We start from the raw sequence: 17500 nt of genomic DNA on the forward strand, positions 1-17500 counted from the left end.
AACACAACACGCACTTCCTGTCACAGTGCAACAGATAGGAACACAACACACACTTCCTGTCACAGTGCAACAGATAGGAACACAACACGCACTTCCTGTCACCGTGCAACACATAGGAACACGTTACGTGCTTCCTGTCACGGTGCAACAGGTAGGAACACAACAGGCGCTTCTTGTCACCGTCCAACAGGTAGGAACACATCACACGCTTCCTCTCGTGGTGCAACAGGTAGGAACACATCACACGCTTCCCGTCACCGTGCAACAGGGAGGAACACAACACGCATTTCCTGTCACAGTGCAACAGGGAGGGCACAGCACGCACTTCCTGTCACAGTGCAACAGTTAGGAACACAACACGCACTTCCTGTCACAGTGCAACAGGTAGGAACACAACACGCACTTCCTGTCACAGTGCAACAGGTAGGAACACAGCACGCACTTCCTGTCACAGTGCAACAGGTAGGAACAGAACACACACTTCTTGTCACAGTGCAACACAACAGGTAGGAACGCAACACGCACTTCCTGTCACAGTGCAACAGATAGGAACACAACACGCACTTCCTGTCACAGTGCAACAGGTAGGAACACAACACGCACTTCCTGTCACAGTGCAGCAGGTAGGAACACAACACGCACTTCCTGTAACAGTGCAACAGGATGCAACAGGTAGGAACACAACACGCACTTCCTGTCACAGTGCAACAGGATGCAACAGGTAGGAACACAACACGCACTTCCTGTCACAGTGCAACAGGATGCAACAGGTAGGAACACATCACGCACTGCGCTCACCGTGCAACAGGTAGGAACACATCATGCACTGCCCTCACGGTGCAACACATAGGAACACAACACACACTTCCTGTCACAGTGCAACAGATAGGAACACAACACACACTTCCTGTCACAGTGCAACAGATAGGAACACAACACACACTTCCTGTCACATTGCAACAGATAGGAACACAACACACACTTCCTGTCACAGTGCAACAGATAGGAACACAACACACACTTCCTGTCACATTGCAACAGATAGGAACACAACACGCACTTCCTGTCACAGTGCAACAGGTAGGAACACAACACGCACTTCCTGTCACAGTGCAGCAGGTAGGAACACAACACGCACTTCCTGTCACAGTGCAACAGGGTGCAACAGGTAGGAACACAACACGCACTTCCTGTCACAGTGCAACAGGGTGCAACAGGTAGGAACACAACACGCACTTCCTGTCACAGTGCAACAGGTAGGAACAGAACACACACTTCTTGTCACAGTGCAACACAACAGGTAGGAACACAACACGCACTTCCTGTCACAGTACAACACAACAGGTAGGAACACAACACGCACTTCCTGTCACGGTGCAACAGGTTGGAACACAACACGCACTTCCTGTCACAGTTCAACAGGTAGGAACACAACATTGCACTTCCTGTCACAGTGCAACAGGTAGGAACACAACATGCACTTCCTGTCATAGTGCAACGCAACAGGTAGGAACACAACATGCACTTCCTGTCACAGTGCAATGGATAGGAACACAACACGCACTTCCTGTCACAGTGCACCAGGTAGGAACAGAACACGCACTTCTTGTCACAGTGCAACACAACAGGTAGGAACACAACACACACTTCTTGTCACAGTGCAACACAACAGGTAGGAACACAACACGCACTTCCTGTCACGGTGCAACAGGTTGGAACACAACACGCACTTCCTGTCACAGTGCAACAGGTAGGAACACAACACGCACTTCCTGTCATAGTGCAACGCAACAGGTAGGAACACAACATGCACTTCCTGTCACAGTGCAGCAGGTAGGAACACAACATTGCACTTCCTGTCACAGTACAACAGGTAGGAACACAACACACACTTCCTGTCACAGTGCAACAGATAGGAACACAACACGCACTTCCTGTCACAGTGCAGCAGGTAGAAACACAACACGCACTTCCTGTCACAGTGCAACAGATAGGAACACAACACACACTTCTTGTCACAGTTCAACAGGTAGGAACACAACATTGCACTTCCTGTCACAGTGCAACAGGTAGGAACACAACATGCACTTCCTGTCATAGTGCAACGCAACAGGTAGGAACACAACATGCACTTCCTGTCACAGTGCAATGGATAGGAACACAACACGCACTTCCTGTCACAGTGCACCAGGTAGGAACAGAACACACACTTCTTGTCACAGTGCAACACAACAGGTAGGAACACAACACGCACTTCCTGTCACAGTGCAACACAACAGGTAGGAACACAACACGCACTTCCTGTCACGGTGCAACAGGTTGGAACACAACACGCACTTCCTGTCACAGTGCAACAGGTAGGAACACAACACGCACTTCCTGTCATAGTGCAACGCAACAGGTAGGAACACAACATGCACTTCCTGTCACAGTGCAGCAGGTAGGAACACAACATTGCACTTCCTGTCACAGTACAACAGGTAGGAACACAACACGCACTTCCTGTCACAGTGCAACAGGTAGGAACACAACACGCACTTCCTGTCACAGTGCAACAGATAGGAACACAACACACACTTCCTGTCACAGTGCAACAGATAGGAACACAACACGCACTTCCTGTCACAGTGCAGCAGGTAGAAACACAACACGCACTTCCTGTCACAGTGCAACAGATAGGAACACAACACACACTTCTTGTCACAGTGCAACAGGTAGGAACACAACACGCACTTCCTGTCACAGTGCAGCAGGTAGGAACACAACACGCACTTCCTGTCACAGTGCAACAGGGTGCAACAGGTAGGAACACAACACGCACTTCCTGTCACAGTGCAACAGGGTGCAACAGGTAGGAACACAACACGCACTTCCTGTCACAGTGCAACAGGTAGGAACAGAACACACACTTCTTGTCACAGTGCAACACAACAGGTAGGAACACAACACGCACTTCTTGTCACAGTACAACAGAACAGGTAGGAACACAACACGCACTTCCTGTCATGGTGCAACAGGTTGGAACACAACACTCACTTCCTGTCACAGTTCAACAGGTAGGAACACAACACGCACTTCCTGTCACAGTGCAACAGGATGCAACAGGTAGGAACACAACACGCACTTCCTGTCACAGTGCAACAGGATGCAACAGGTAGGAACACAACACGCACTTCCTGTCACAGTGCAACAGGATGCAACAGGTAGGAACACAACACGCACTTCCTGTCACAGTGCAACAGGATGCAACAGCTAGGAACACAACACGCACTTCCTGTCACAGTGCAACAGGTAGGAACACAACATTGCACTTCCTGTGACAGTGCAACAGGTATGAACACAACACACACTTCCTGTCACAGCACAACAGGATGCAACAGGTAGGAACACAACATGCACTTCCTGTCAGTGCAACAGGTAGGAACACAACACGCACTTCCTGTCACAGCACAACAGGATGCAACAGGTAGGAACACAACACGCACTTCTTGTCACAGTGCAACAGGTAGGAACACAACACGCACTTCCTGTCACAGTGTAACAGGTAGGAACACAACACGCACTTCCTGTCACAGTCCAACAGGTAGGAACTCAACACGCACTTCCTGTCACAGTGCAACAGGTACGAACAAAACACGCGCTTCCTGTCACAGTGCAACAGGATGCAACAGGTAGGAACACAACACGCACTTCCTGTCACAGTGCAACAGGATGCAACAGGTAGGAACACAACACGCACTTCCTGTCACAGTGCAACAGGATGCAACAGCTAGGAACACAACACGCACTTCCTGTCACAGTGCAACAGGTAGGAACACAACATTGCACTTCCTGTGACAGTGCAACAGGTATGAACACAACACACACTTCCTGTCACAGCACAACAGGATGCAACAGGTAGGAACACAACATGCACTTCCTGTCAGTGCAACAGGTAGGAACACAACACGCACTTCCTGTCACAGCACAACAGGATGCAACAGGTAGGAACACAACACGCACTTCTTGTCACAGTGCAACAGGTAGGAACACAACACGCACTTCTTGTCACAGTGCAACAGGTAGGAACACAACACGCACTTCCTGTCACAGTGTAACAGGTAGGAACACAACACGCACTTCCTGTCACAGTCCAACAGGTAGGAACTCAACACGCACTTCCTGTCACAGTGCAACAGGTACGAACAAAACACGTGCTTCCTGTCACAGTGCAACAGGGTGCAAGAGGTAGGAACACAACACGCACTTCCTGTCACAGTGCAACAGGTAGGAACACAACACGCACTTCCTGTCACAGTGCAACAGGTAGGAACACAACACGCACTTCCCGTCACAGTGCAACAGGTAGGAACACAACACGCACTTCCCGTCACAGTGCAACAGATAGGAACACAACACGCACTTCCCGTCACCATGCAACAGGGAGGAACACAACACGCATTTCCTGTCACAGTGCAACAGGGAGGACACAACACGCACTTCCTGTCACAGTGCAACAGTTAGGAACATAACACGCACTTCCTGTCACAGTGCAACAGGTACGAACAAAACACGCGCTTCCTGTCACAGTGCAACAGGGTGCAAGAGGTAGGAACACAACACGCACTTCCTGTCACAGTGCAACAGGTAGGAACACAACACGCACTTCCTGTCACAGTGCAACAGGTAGGAACACAATACGCACTTCCCGTCACAGTGCAACAGGTAGGAACACAACACGCACTTCCCGTCACAGTGCAACAGATAGGAACACAACACGCACTTCCCGTCACCATGCAACAGGGAGGAACACAACACGCATTTCCTGTCACAGTGCAACAGGGAGGACACAACACGCACTTCCTGTCACAGTGCAACAGTTAGGAACACAACACGCACTTCCTGTCACAGTGCAACAGGTAGGAACACAACACGCACTTCTTATCACAGTGCAACAGGTAGGAACACAACACGCACTTCTTGTTCCAGTGCAACAGGTAGGAACACAACACGCACTTCCTGTCACAGTGCAACAGGTAGGAACACAACACGCACTTCCTGTCACAGTGCAACAGTTAGGAACGCAACACGCACTTCCTGTCACAGTGCAACAGGTAGGAACGCAACACGCACTTCCTGTCACGGTGCAACAGGTCAGAACACAACACGCACTTCCTGTCACAGTGCAACAGGTAGGAACACAACACGCACTTCCTGTCACAGTGCAACAGGATGCAACAGGTAGGAACACAACACGCACTTCCTGTCACAGTGCAACAGGATGCAACAGGTAGGAACACAACACGCACTTCCTGTCACAGTGCAACAGGTAGGAACACAACACGCACTTCCTGTCACAGTGCAACAGGTAGGAACACAACATGCACTTCCTGTCACGGTGCAGCAGGTAGGAACACAACACGCACTTCATGTAAAGAAACTCAGACTCTGCTCATCATATTTCTCTTGTCTGCCATAGATTGTCAAAATTCTCAACCTTTATACTCCACTCAACGAGTTTGAAGAACGAGTCACCGTGTCCTTCATTCGAAACATTCAGGTAACAAAACATGGAAACATCTACAAATGCCACTGTGTACTCAGACGCTGAGCCAGCAGCGCTGCTATGAGGAATGTTGCCATATTACAGTGTTAAACTGGTGTTGTCAGGGTGCACACACTCACACTTTGGGCCTGATTTACTGAAGGTTTGCCTGTGTAAAAAGTTACGAAGAGTGTGCAACAAGGCTTGCATTTATGAATATGAAATGTGGTGTTTGTCCACCCAAGAGCACAAAATTCTGGGAGGAAACATGGAAATAGTTTTCCACATGCAAAGATATTTATCAAGATCAAAAGGAAATTTAGCGGGTGGTGATAGAGTCTGGATTTTGTGAGTTTTAAACCTCCGCGTTGACTGACTGCTCTTGACAGACTACTGTTCTCGCACAGAATTAATAAACAAACCAAACCATTCTCTGTTCTCTGTGTGCTTCACATGTGGAGTGTGTTGTGATTGTTTCCTGGCTTGCTGGATGAAACAGGAGTTGAATTTCTGAAACAGAAGATTGTATTTTTTTCTCAAGAATATTTTATATTGATTTTTTTTAAAAAAAATAACAGAAAATTACAGAGTTGAACAGAAACAAAAATAGTGAATAAATTCAGTGTAACGTAGTGAAAAGTCATGACAAAATCATAATTATAGAGAAAATGGGCAATCCCGTTCCCATCCTCCATCCCTCACACTGACCCAGTCCCTAAGACAGGAAGTGGCACCAGTCTCTGGAGCCCATCTGGAGGGGCTGGAGGTCAGGTTTTGAAGCTGAAAGGTCTCCACACCTGATGAAACGTCATACCAGAGCTGTTAATCGAGTAACAAATCTTTTCTAGGCTTAAACACGACTTAAGATCCCTCAACCATTGAACCTGAGTGGGCAGGGCAGCATCCCTCCATCTTATTAACAGTATCCCAAAGACAACCAAAAGAAAGCGTACGGGGTCAGATGTCCTCGCCGGTGGTGCCAAAGAGGGCAACCAGAGGATATGGTTCCATGTTATATTTGAGGATTAAGGACAGTGTTTGAAAGACGTCCCACAAATGTTTTCCAACACTTGGACATGTCTAGTACATATGGATCAGGGAAGACTCTCACTGGGTGCACACAGAATAGTTTTTGGACATATGGACCCTGTGCACAGTGTTAGTAACAAGTGGATAGTGAAAGGTTTAAAACGTCTCCCAGGTGGTTTTAATCCTGTCCACAGCCTCAGACCGGCTACTTTGTCATCAATAGCATCCTGTGAATCCTGTGGAAGCGTGTGGGCTGCCTTCATGTCCGGTGTTTCTCTGACATTACAGGAGGTGTCTCGTCCACAGATGTCTGAAGAACTGCCTGTTTGAGGAATTAAAGGACATGTTGCACCAAAATCACATTTTAGATTTAGTCTGTTAGTGACCATCTGATGATGCACGAGGATTACTTTGTGCACTTCTGTGGCCGGTTTCAAAGTACGAGGTCTGTTAGAAAAGTATCGGACTTTTTTCATTTTTTTTCAAAAACCTGATGGATTTGAATCACGTGTGCTTGCATGAGCCAACCTTGAACCTTCGTGCACATGCGTGACTTTTTTCACGCCTGTCGATTGCGTCATTTGCTTGTAAGCAGCCTTTGTGTGAGGATGGGTGGAGTCTGTCGTCAGATTTTCTTTGCAAGGAAAATGGCGGAACGACTGGAGCAGCATGACTGCATCAAATTTTGCCAGAAACTGGGCGACAGCACTAGTTTCTGGCAAAACTGAAAACCATTCGGGAAACCATTCGGATTATTCAGACGGCTTTCGGTGGCGATCCTATGGGCATCACACAGATTAAGGAGAGGTACAACCGGTTTAAAGACGGCCGCACAATGTCAGATCACACCGCCGCCCTGCGGGACTATAATGTCAGATCATACCGCCGCCCTGCGGGACTATAATGTCAGATCACACCGCCGCCCTGCGGGACTATAATGTCAGATCACACCGCCGCCCTGCGGGACTATAATGTCAGATCACACCGCCGCCCTGCGGGACTATATTGTCAGATCACACCGCTGCCCTCTGGTACTATGATGTCAGATCACACCGCTGCCCTGTGGTACTATAATGTCAGATCATAATGAAGCCCTGCGGGACTATAATGTCAGATCACACCGCCGCCCTGCGGGACTATAATGTCAGATCACACCGCCGCCCTGCGGGACTATATTGTCAGATCACACCGCTGCCCTCTGGTACTATGATGTCAGATCACACCGCCGCCCTGTGGTACTATAATGTCAGATCATAATGAAGCCCTGCGGGACTATAATGTCAGATCACACCGCCGCCCTGCGGGACTATAATGTCAGATCACACCGCCGCCCTGCGGGACTATAATGTCAGATCACACCGCCGCCCTGCGGGACTATAATGTCAGATCACACCGCCGCCCTGCGGGACTATAATGTCAGATCACACCGCCGCCCTGCGGGACTATAATGTCAGATCACACCGCCGCCCTGCGGGACTATAATGTCAGATCACACCGCCGCCCTGCGGGACTATAATGTCAGATCGCTTCCCTGCTCCAATCGCACAGTGCAGAGAGCCCGTTATGTGTGGGAAGAAGATGTTCATTCTGTGGGGACAGTGTCCTGTTGATGGACAGTGTCCTGTTGAGGGACAGTGTCCTGTTGATGGACAGTGCGCGGGGGGGAGCTGTGGGTGAGTGAATGACAGATTTAACACATAGGACACATATTGTGGGCTGTTGGACAACAGCGATTGTACACGTGTGGAGTCGACATGTTACATGTTGTCGTGGCCACATCATGGACTGCTTGTTGTCACAGGCGTGTGCAGCGGTAATGACGGCGGCACACGGAGGTGATCTGATGACCGTGATGAACTGAATCTCTGCATTACTTGATTACAGTCCGTACGTTGATGCCTTTCAAAATCCAGTAGAGACACTGCAGGTCCTGGAAGAAGGGCAGACAACAGCGCCGCTCTCCCCGTGTTTGCCTTCCAGACTTTCAGACTTCGGGTGTCAGTTGGACTCGTACGGCATTCCAAGTGCATTCTTCATATGCTTACTGCATTCTAACAGCCTTCTTGGTATTCATACTGTGTTCCAACTACATTCGAACTTCATTCAGAGGCTTAAACACAAAATGTGCAAGAATCATTTGAGGCAGGATCTGCATTTGATCTGTATTTGAGCAGCATTCTCTTACACAGCTGTCGGAGTATCTGTCCCTCCTGAATATGACTCAAATTTTGGCTTTTTTCTCATTCCGGCTGATTCTGCTTGATTCTTGCTCATTCCGACTAAGTGTGACGGGGACTTTAGTTTATATCCTCAAAACTGACCAACCTGAGTGAATACTGACAGCATGGAGGTACAGAAATAACTGGGTTTGATATCAAAAATCAACAGGTCATCCGCATACAAGGACACTCCTATCCTCCTGGTCCCCGCAGGATGCTCAAGGTGGCTTGTGGCTCTATAGTCAAGTCAAAAAGACATAGCATTTACATTTCAGCACGCTTCATGGTTATGAATATATACAAATGTCTTCTTATTTTTTGTTCCTTTTTTAATATTATATTAGTGATAACGTACAGGATGCAGGGATGAAGGAACAGGGAGGAGTGGGGTACATTTAGCTAAACCTAGCAGCTAACGTGAGATCATCGAGCCAGCTACAGCACTGTTTGTCATAGCTAACAACATAGTTGGTTCTGTTTGGGAAGCTAATGTTAATCCACACTTTTGTTTGCATCTGTTGTTATATGTATTTCTTGTTATGGCCGTTATTGCCGGATGAAGCGATGCTATTGTACTTTATACGCCACTTACCGGCTTTGTTTAGCTTTCTTGGCTAGCAAGGTGTGCTAGGCTAGTTAACGGCTAAATTAACGGGAGCTCATCTGGCTATAGTTAGCCTACTTTCAGGATTTGCACTTTTATTTTATATGGTGTAGACTTTTAATGGTTCTTTAGTTTCAAGGGTTCTTTAATAGATATCAAAAGATAGTATCTAAGTTTGGGGTTTCCATTAGAAAGCATGTAGAGTACAGAATTTGTCTTTCTATAGTAGCTATCCATAACCTAGCTAGCAGTGTGAACTTTAGATATAAACCTAAAACATTACATCATAGCTTCTATTTCTATAATAAAATAACTAGATTTATAGCTTAGCCTACTAGCTATAATTTAGTTTTACAAGTCTACAGACTAGATAGACGTATACTACAATTGTCTCCTGTATGAACACTTAGGATTCAGGAGCTAACTCCTATAATATTATGTAGTAACTATATTTCTTGTAAATGTTGTTTACTGCCCTGATTGTGTAGATGTCACTTATATACATGCTGTCCATATTCTTGAGCCGCTTTAGTGGGTAGGGAGAGTTCCCATGGGATTAAAAAAAAAAGCTTTTCAACCTACAATCCCTGGTTCTCAAGACCAGGCACCTCTACTCTTTTGTTTAAAGATATTTAGGTGTACCTTAGTACAACCCCAATTCCAATGAAGTCAGGGCGTTGTGTCCTCTTCAACCTATATTCAATTGAATACACCACAAAGACAAGATATTTAATGTTCAAACTGATTAAATTTATTGTTTTTGTGCAAATATTTGATCATTTTGAAATGGATGCCTGCAACAGGTTTCAAAAAAGCTGGGACAGTGGTATGTTTACCACTGTGTTACATCACCTTTCCTTCTAACAACACTCAATAAGCGTTTGGGAACTGAGGACACTAATTGTTGAAGCTTTGTAGGTGGAATTCTTTCCCATTCTTGCTTGATGTACGACTTCAGTTGTTCAACAGTTCGGGGTCTCCGCTGTCGTATTTTGCGCTTCATAATGCGCCACACATTTTCAGTCGGCAACAGGTCTGGACTGCAGGCAGGCCAGTCTAGTACCTGCACTCTTTTACTACGAAGCCACGCTGTTGAAGACTGCCCCTCCCTGAGCCTGGTTCTGCTGGAGGTTTCTTCCTGTTAAAAGGGAGTTTTTCCTTCCCACTGTAGCCAAGTGCTTGCTTACAGGGGGTCGTTTTGACCGTTGGGGTTTTACATAATTATTGTATGGCCTTGCCTTACAATATAAAGCGCCTTGGGGCAACTGTTTGTTGTGATTTGGCGCTATATAAAAAAATTGATTGATTGATTGATTGTAACACGTGCAGAATGTGTCTTGGCATTGTCTTGCTGAAATAAGCAGGGACGTCCCTGAAAAAGACGTTGCTTGGATGGCAGCATGTGTTGCTCCAAAACCTGGATGTACCTTTCAGCATTGATGGTGCCATCACAGATGTGTAAGTTGTCCATGTCATGGGCACTAACACACCCCCATACCATCACAGATGCTGGCTTTTGAACTTTGTGCTGGTAACAATCTGGATGGTCTTTTTCCTCTTGTGTCCAGAGGACACAACGTCCATGATTTCCAAAAACAATTTGAAATGTGGACTCGTCAGACCACAGCACACTTTTCCACTTTGCGTCTGTCCATTTCAAATGAGCTCGGGTCCAGAGAAGGCGGCAGTGTTTCTGGATGTTGTTGATGTATGACTTTCACTTTGCATGGTAGAGTTTTAACTTGCACTTGTAGATGTAGCGATGAACTTTGTTAACTGACAATGGTTTTCTGAAGTGTTCCTGAGCCCACGCGGTAAGATCCTTTCCACAATGATGTCGGTTTTTAATGCAGTGCCGCCTGAGGGATCAAAGGTCACAGGCATTCAATGTTGGTTTTCAGCCTTGCTGCTTACGTGCAGAAAGTTCCCCAGATTCTCTGAATCTTCTGATTATATTATGGACTGTAGATGATGGAATCCCTAAATTCCTTGCAATTATAACACCTGAAACTACAAAAGTTTTTGATGCAAACTATAATAAGTTAATTAAACTAATAAGGAGTGATCTAACTCGCTGGGAAGTTCTCCCCTTATCTCTTTTTGGCAAAGCTGAAACAGTAAAGATGAATCTGCTTCCTCGTCTCCTATTTTTCTTCTTGTTGCTGCCCGTAAGAGTTGCAATTTCCATTTTTAACATGACAAATACATTAACCTCTCAGTTTATATGGCAACACATGAGACCCAGAATTAAATTTAAAACACTTCATTTGGCTAAAAATAAAGGAGGTTTGGCCCTCCCAAATCTGAAATTTTATTATTCAGCTGGAGATATAAAAGTGTCTTATCGTAGCGTTCGTGTGTATGTGCATTATAACGCCTTAGGACACAAGCGAAGTTACGATATTCTTCAGAACTACAATATACGCAACATGCATCCAGCAGCATACACGATACTGTCATAGACAACTTCCTGTAAAGTTTTTTTTGGCCAGTTATAACTTTCTAAACAGTGTAATTTGTAATGAAAGCCGCTTCATTTGTGCGGCTCTTTCGGTGCCGTGTTTGTTTCTGTGGAGACAGTGGTGAGCTCCTCCTAGCCCTCCAAATGGAGTGTGCATCCAGATTCACTCCGTTTGAAGGGGTTTGTTGCCCTCCGCCTACCCCTCCGCCTCACTCCAAAAAGAGAAATGAGACACCCCTCTGTCTCTCGTACCCGCGCAAAACAGAGGGGAAGGGGTAAGAGGAAGGGCCGAGGGGGAGAACTGACATTCAGCCTTAAAGCCTTTCACACAAATTCAAGAACAATTTGACCTTCCTTCAAATGATTTATATAGATATTTGCAAATTAGGCACTACATTACAAATCACAAAGAAAAGGAGAGAATTGGTAAAACCTCAAATGGTATAGAACAGTATTTTATTAGAGTTTTAGAAAAAAAAAGTCTTCCAGGAAACAAACGTATTGATTTATCTCAGAATATGTACAATGTAAAGGAAAAATGGGAATCAGAAACTAATATGATAATATTAGGACATCTTTCTACTCATCACTAATTGAAGAAAATAAGAACAACCCCAGGTTTCTTTTCAGCACTGTAGCCAGGCTGACAAAGAGTCAGAGCTCTATTGAGCTGAGTATTCCATTAACTTTAACTAGTAATGAGTTCATGACTTTCTTTGCTAACAAAATTTTAACTATTAGAGAAAAAATTACTCATAACCATCCCAAAGACGTATCGTTATCTTTGGCTGCTTTCAGTGATGCCGGTATTTGGTTAGACTCTTTCTCTCCGATTGTTCTGTCTGAGTTATTTTCATTAGTTACTTCATCCAAACCATCAACATGTTTATTAGACCCCATTCCTACCAGGCTGCTCAAGGAAGCCCTACCATTATTTAATGCTTCGATCTTAAATATGATCAATCTATCTTTGTTAGTTGGCTATGTACCACAGGCTTTTAAGGTGGCAGTAATTAAACCATTACTTAAAAAGCCATCACTTGACCCAGTTATCTTAGCTAATTATAGGCCAATCTCCAACCTTCCTTTTCTCTCAAAAATTCTTGAAAGGGTAGTTGTAAAACAGCTAACTGATCATCTGCAGAGGAATGGTCTATTTGAAGAGTTTCAGTCAGGTTTTAGAATTCATCATAGTACAGAAACAGCATTAGTGAAGGTTACAAATGATCTTCTTATGGCCTCGGACAGTGGACTCATCTCTGTGCTTGTTCTGTTAGACCTCAGTGCTGCTTTTGATACTGTTGACCATAAAATTTTATTACAGAGATTAGAGCATGCCATAGGTATTAAAGGCACTGCGCTGCGGTGGTTTGAATCATATTTGTCTAATAGATTACAATTTGTTCATGTAAATGGGGAATCTTCTTCACAGACTAAAGTTAATTATGGAGTTCCACAAGGTTCTGTGCTAGGACCAATTTTATTCACTTTATATATGCTTCCCTTAGGCAGTATTATTAGACGGTATTGCTTAAATTTTCATTGTTACGCAGATGATACCCAGCTTTATCTATCCATGAAGCCAGACAACACACACCAATTAGCTAAACTGCAGGATTGTCTTACAGACATAAAGACATGGATGACCTCTAATTTCCTGCTTTTAAACTCAGATAAAACTGAAGTTATTGTACTTGGCCCCACAAATCTTAGAAACATGGTGTCTAACCAGATCCTTACTCTGGATGGCATTACCCTGACCTCTAGTAATACTGTGAGAAATCTTGGAGTCATTTTTGATCAGGATATGTCATTCAAAGCGCATATTAAACAAATATGTAGGACTGCTTTTTTGCATTTACGCAATATCTCTAAAATCAGAAAGGTCTTGTCTCAGAGTGATGCTGAAAAACTAATTCATGCATTTATTTCCTCTAGGCTGGACTATTGTAATTCATTATTATCAGGTTGTCCTAAAAGTTCCCTAAAAAGCCTTCAGTTAATTCAAAATGCTGCAGCTAGAGTACTGACGGGGACTAGAAGGAGAGAGCATATCTCACCCATATTGGCCTCTCTTCATTGGCTTCCTGTTAATTCTAGAATAGAATTTAAAATTCTTCTTCTTACTTATAAGGTTTTGAATAATCAGGTCCCATCTTATCTTAGGGACCTCATAGTACCATATCACCCCAATAGAGCGCTTCGCTCTCAGACTGCAGGCTTACTTGTAGTTCCTAGGGTTTGTAAGAGTAGAATGGGAGGCAGAGCCTTCAGCTTTCAGGCTCCTCTCCTGTGGAACCAGCTCCCAATTCAGATCAGGGAGACAGACACCCTCTCTACTTTTAAGATTAGGCTTAAAACTTTCCTTTTTGCTAAAGCTTATAGTTAGGGCTGGATCAGGTGACCCTGAACCATCCCTTAGTTATGCTGCTATAGACGTAGACTGCTGGGGGGTTCCCATGATGCACTGTTTCTTTCTCTTTTTGCTCTGTATGCACCACTCTGCATTTAATCATTAGTGATCGATCTCTGCTCCCCTCCACAGCATGTCTTTTTCCTGGTTCTCTCCCTCAGCCCCAACCAGTCCCAGCAGAAGACTGCCCCTCCCTGAGCCTGGTTCTGCTGGAGGTTTCTTCCTGTTAAAAGGGAGTTTTTCCTTCCCACTGTAGCCAAGTGCTTGCTCACAGGGGGTCGTTTTGACCGTTGGGGTTTTACATAATTATTGTATGGCCTTGCCTTACAATATAAAGCGCCTTGGGGCAACTGTTTGTTGTGATTTGGCGCTATATAAAAAAAATTGATTGATTGATTGATTAATAGAAGACGAACTGTGGGATAAACTTTGTAATGGTCGTCATAAGGGCATCAATGGTCAGATATTAAAGAAGAGATTGAAAAAACTGTTAAACAAGTGTCCCCTCCAATTTTGTTTTTGTTTTTTGTTTGTTTGTTTTGTTTTGTGTTACATCGGTTGATGCTTTCACTGCTGACCAAAGATATATTTTATGCATTTTACTGTTGATTGCTAAAAAAAAAAAATCATAACTGTTAACTGGAAGAATGTGAAGTCACCAGCAGTAACTGAATGGAAACAGAGGTTAAAACACGTATATATGATGGAAAAAATGACTGCATCATTACAAATGAAAAGGAACCTTTTTAACCAGAGATGTTATATGTTCAAAGATTATTTTGGTCGTTAAAGTATAGGCAGTGGTGGGCATAGTTCCGCTAACCGCTAATTATCGAAGCTAATGTTTTCATTATCGGATTTGCTTTTCAGATAACTTTGAAAACCATTATGGGACTAATTATCTTCCAATAGGTTTTGGTCCGATAATTTTTAGACCGCTAGACTGTCGCTGTCACTGCTTGTTCATGTGTGGTGGTTTGTTCCGGCATGTTTTATGTTGGGGCCCCGTCTCCTCGATGTCTCACTTTACAGTTATTGTCTTCACCAGTTGTCTTTCGTTGTTGTCTGTCTTCATGTTGTTTTAGTGGTCGGTCCATCCTGATAGAAGTTTTCAGTTGGCTTTGAGTAGGATGTTGTAGGGTGATCGGGAAGGGCGGATGGGGGTCTCACACACACACCACATTTACTCATGCACTACATACATACCTTCTGTCCTGCAAGAATAAATTGCAAATATGTGTATTAATGTTCATAAATGGTTCTGCCAGTGTGGCATTTACCATTACTATATATGCAGACAGGGGAAAAAAACACACACACACACACACACACAAAAAAAGTCTTATTTTACAAAAGCACATTTATATGTAAACACCAACACACACCTCACATTAACATGTTGGTGTTTACATAGAATGAATGAGTCAACCAATCAGTGTTAGCGGAGGCACATTTTACTCATAATCCCTTTGGCATCTGTCTGTGTTTGTTACAAAACTTCAGAGTTAGTGCATTATTCAACATTAAAAGATATATGTTATATTTTAACTTCGGTATCGAAGTAACTTCAGTAACTTCGGTGCACACACACTTTAACTCTATCGGTATTAATTTTCATTATAAATAAAAACCATAAGTCAGAACTGCTTTATTTTCCAAGACCTCCGCCTCACTGCGACACTGCTGTTGAGTAGAGAGTTGAGCTTTGCTGCTACTCTAAACTGCTTCATTGCTGTAAGTTACAGTCATTTTCAGAATACTTCTTCCACAGATACCTCAACAGTCCAAGTGAATGTGTCAGCACTTCTGCCCCCTGCTGGAAGCTCCTGTTTACTACATACAGTAGTGTTCAGGGAGGGAGTTTTTCCTTCCTTCTGTCACCAAGTGCTTGCTCATAGGGGGTCGTTTTGACAGTTGGGGTTTTTCTGTAATTATTGTATGTCTTTTGCCTTACAATATAAAGCGCCTTGGGGAAACTGTTTGTTGTGATTTGGCGCTATATAAATAAAATTGATTTGATTTGATTCAGAATAACAGTAGTGCTATGTGACTAAAAAGATGAATCCAGGTTTTGAGTATATTTCTTATTGTTACATGGGAAACAAGGTACCAGTAGATTCAGTAGATTCTCACAAATCCAACAAGACCAAGCATTCATGATATGCACACTCTTAAGGCTATGAAATTGGGCTATTAGTAAAAAAAGTAGAATAATAATAGTAGCATCTGCTATTGACACTACAAACTCAAAACTATTATGTTCAAACTGCTTTTTTTTTATCAATCCTGTGAATCATTAAACTAGTATTTAGTTGTATAACCACAGTTTTTCATGATTTCTTCACATCTGCGAGGCATTAATTTTGCTGGTTTGGAACCAAGATTTTGCTGGTTTACTAGTGTGCTTGGGGTCATTGTCTTGTTGAAACACCCATTTCAAGGGCATGTCCTCTTCAGCATAAAGCAACATGACCTCTTCAAGTATTTTGACATATCCAAACTGATCCATGATACCTGGTATGTGATATATAGGCCCAACACCATAGTAGGAGAAACATGCCCATATCATGATGCTTGCACCACCATGCTTCACTGTCTTCACTGTGAACTGTGGCTTGAATTCAGAGTTTGGGGGTCGTCTCAGAAACTGTCTGCGGCCCTTGGACCCAAAAAGAACAATTTTACTCTCATCAGTCCACAAAATATTCCTCCATTTCTCTTTAGGCCAGTTGATGTGTTTTTTGGCAGTGTCAGGATGGGCGGGAGCCCGTCACCAGGAGTGGCTGGACCCGCAATGCAAACTCCCAGACAAGGCTTTGGTGTAGGAGAAATCATGGTCTTTATTCCAGGCTTGGTTTCGGTACACATGTAATCAGTCAGCGTGGCTGAGGTACAAACAGGATCAGGCTGAGATGCAGTCACAAACGAGCAGGGTTCAGAGGCACGAGCAAACTCAGACATCCGGGATGAAGCAAAAGGCATGGTCGAGGTAACAGAGCAAGGTTCAAAACACGGCAAGACAAAAACAGGACTGTAATGGGCGCTGGAAAGTGTGCTAAGACAACAATCTGGCAGTGTGCTGTGAGACTGTAAGGGCTTAAGTAACAGGTGCTGTGAACAATGTGCATGTGCAGACTAAATAGCTAACAAGATGCAGGTTTGGAGGAAAGATTCCAGAAAGGGGGCGTGGCTAGTAGACAAAGATCAAGCATTGTGCAAGAGAGTGATGTGAGCAGCAAAGATACTTGGG

General features: G+C 44.4%; 1 protein-coding gene across 1 annotated transcript in view; it reads left to right on the plus strand.

Moving 5' to 3' along the window:
- Positions 1–17500, plus strand: part of myo5b (myosin VB) — a 371481-nt gene that overhangs the window by 339540 nt on the left and 14441 nt on the right. The window contains exons 39-40 of the mRNA XM_034191847.1: positions 771–808; positions 5459–5539. Of these exons, the coding sequence (XP_034047738.1) occupies positions 771–808; positions 5459–5539 (119 nt within the window). The remainder of the gene's footprint in view (positions 1–770; positions 809–5458; positions 5540–17500) is intronic.

Source organism: Thalassophryne amazonica, chromosome 17 (assembly GCF_902500255.1).
Source record: "Thalassophryne amazonica chromosome 17, fThaAma1.1, whole genome shotgun sequence".
Classification (NCBI taxonomy): Eukaryota; Metazoa; Chordata; class Actinopteri; order Batrachoidiformes; family Batrachoididae; genus Thalassophryne; species Thalassophryne amazonica.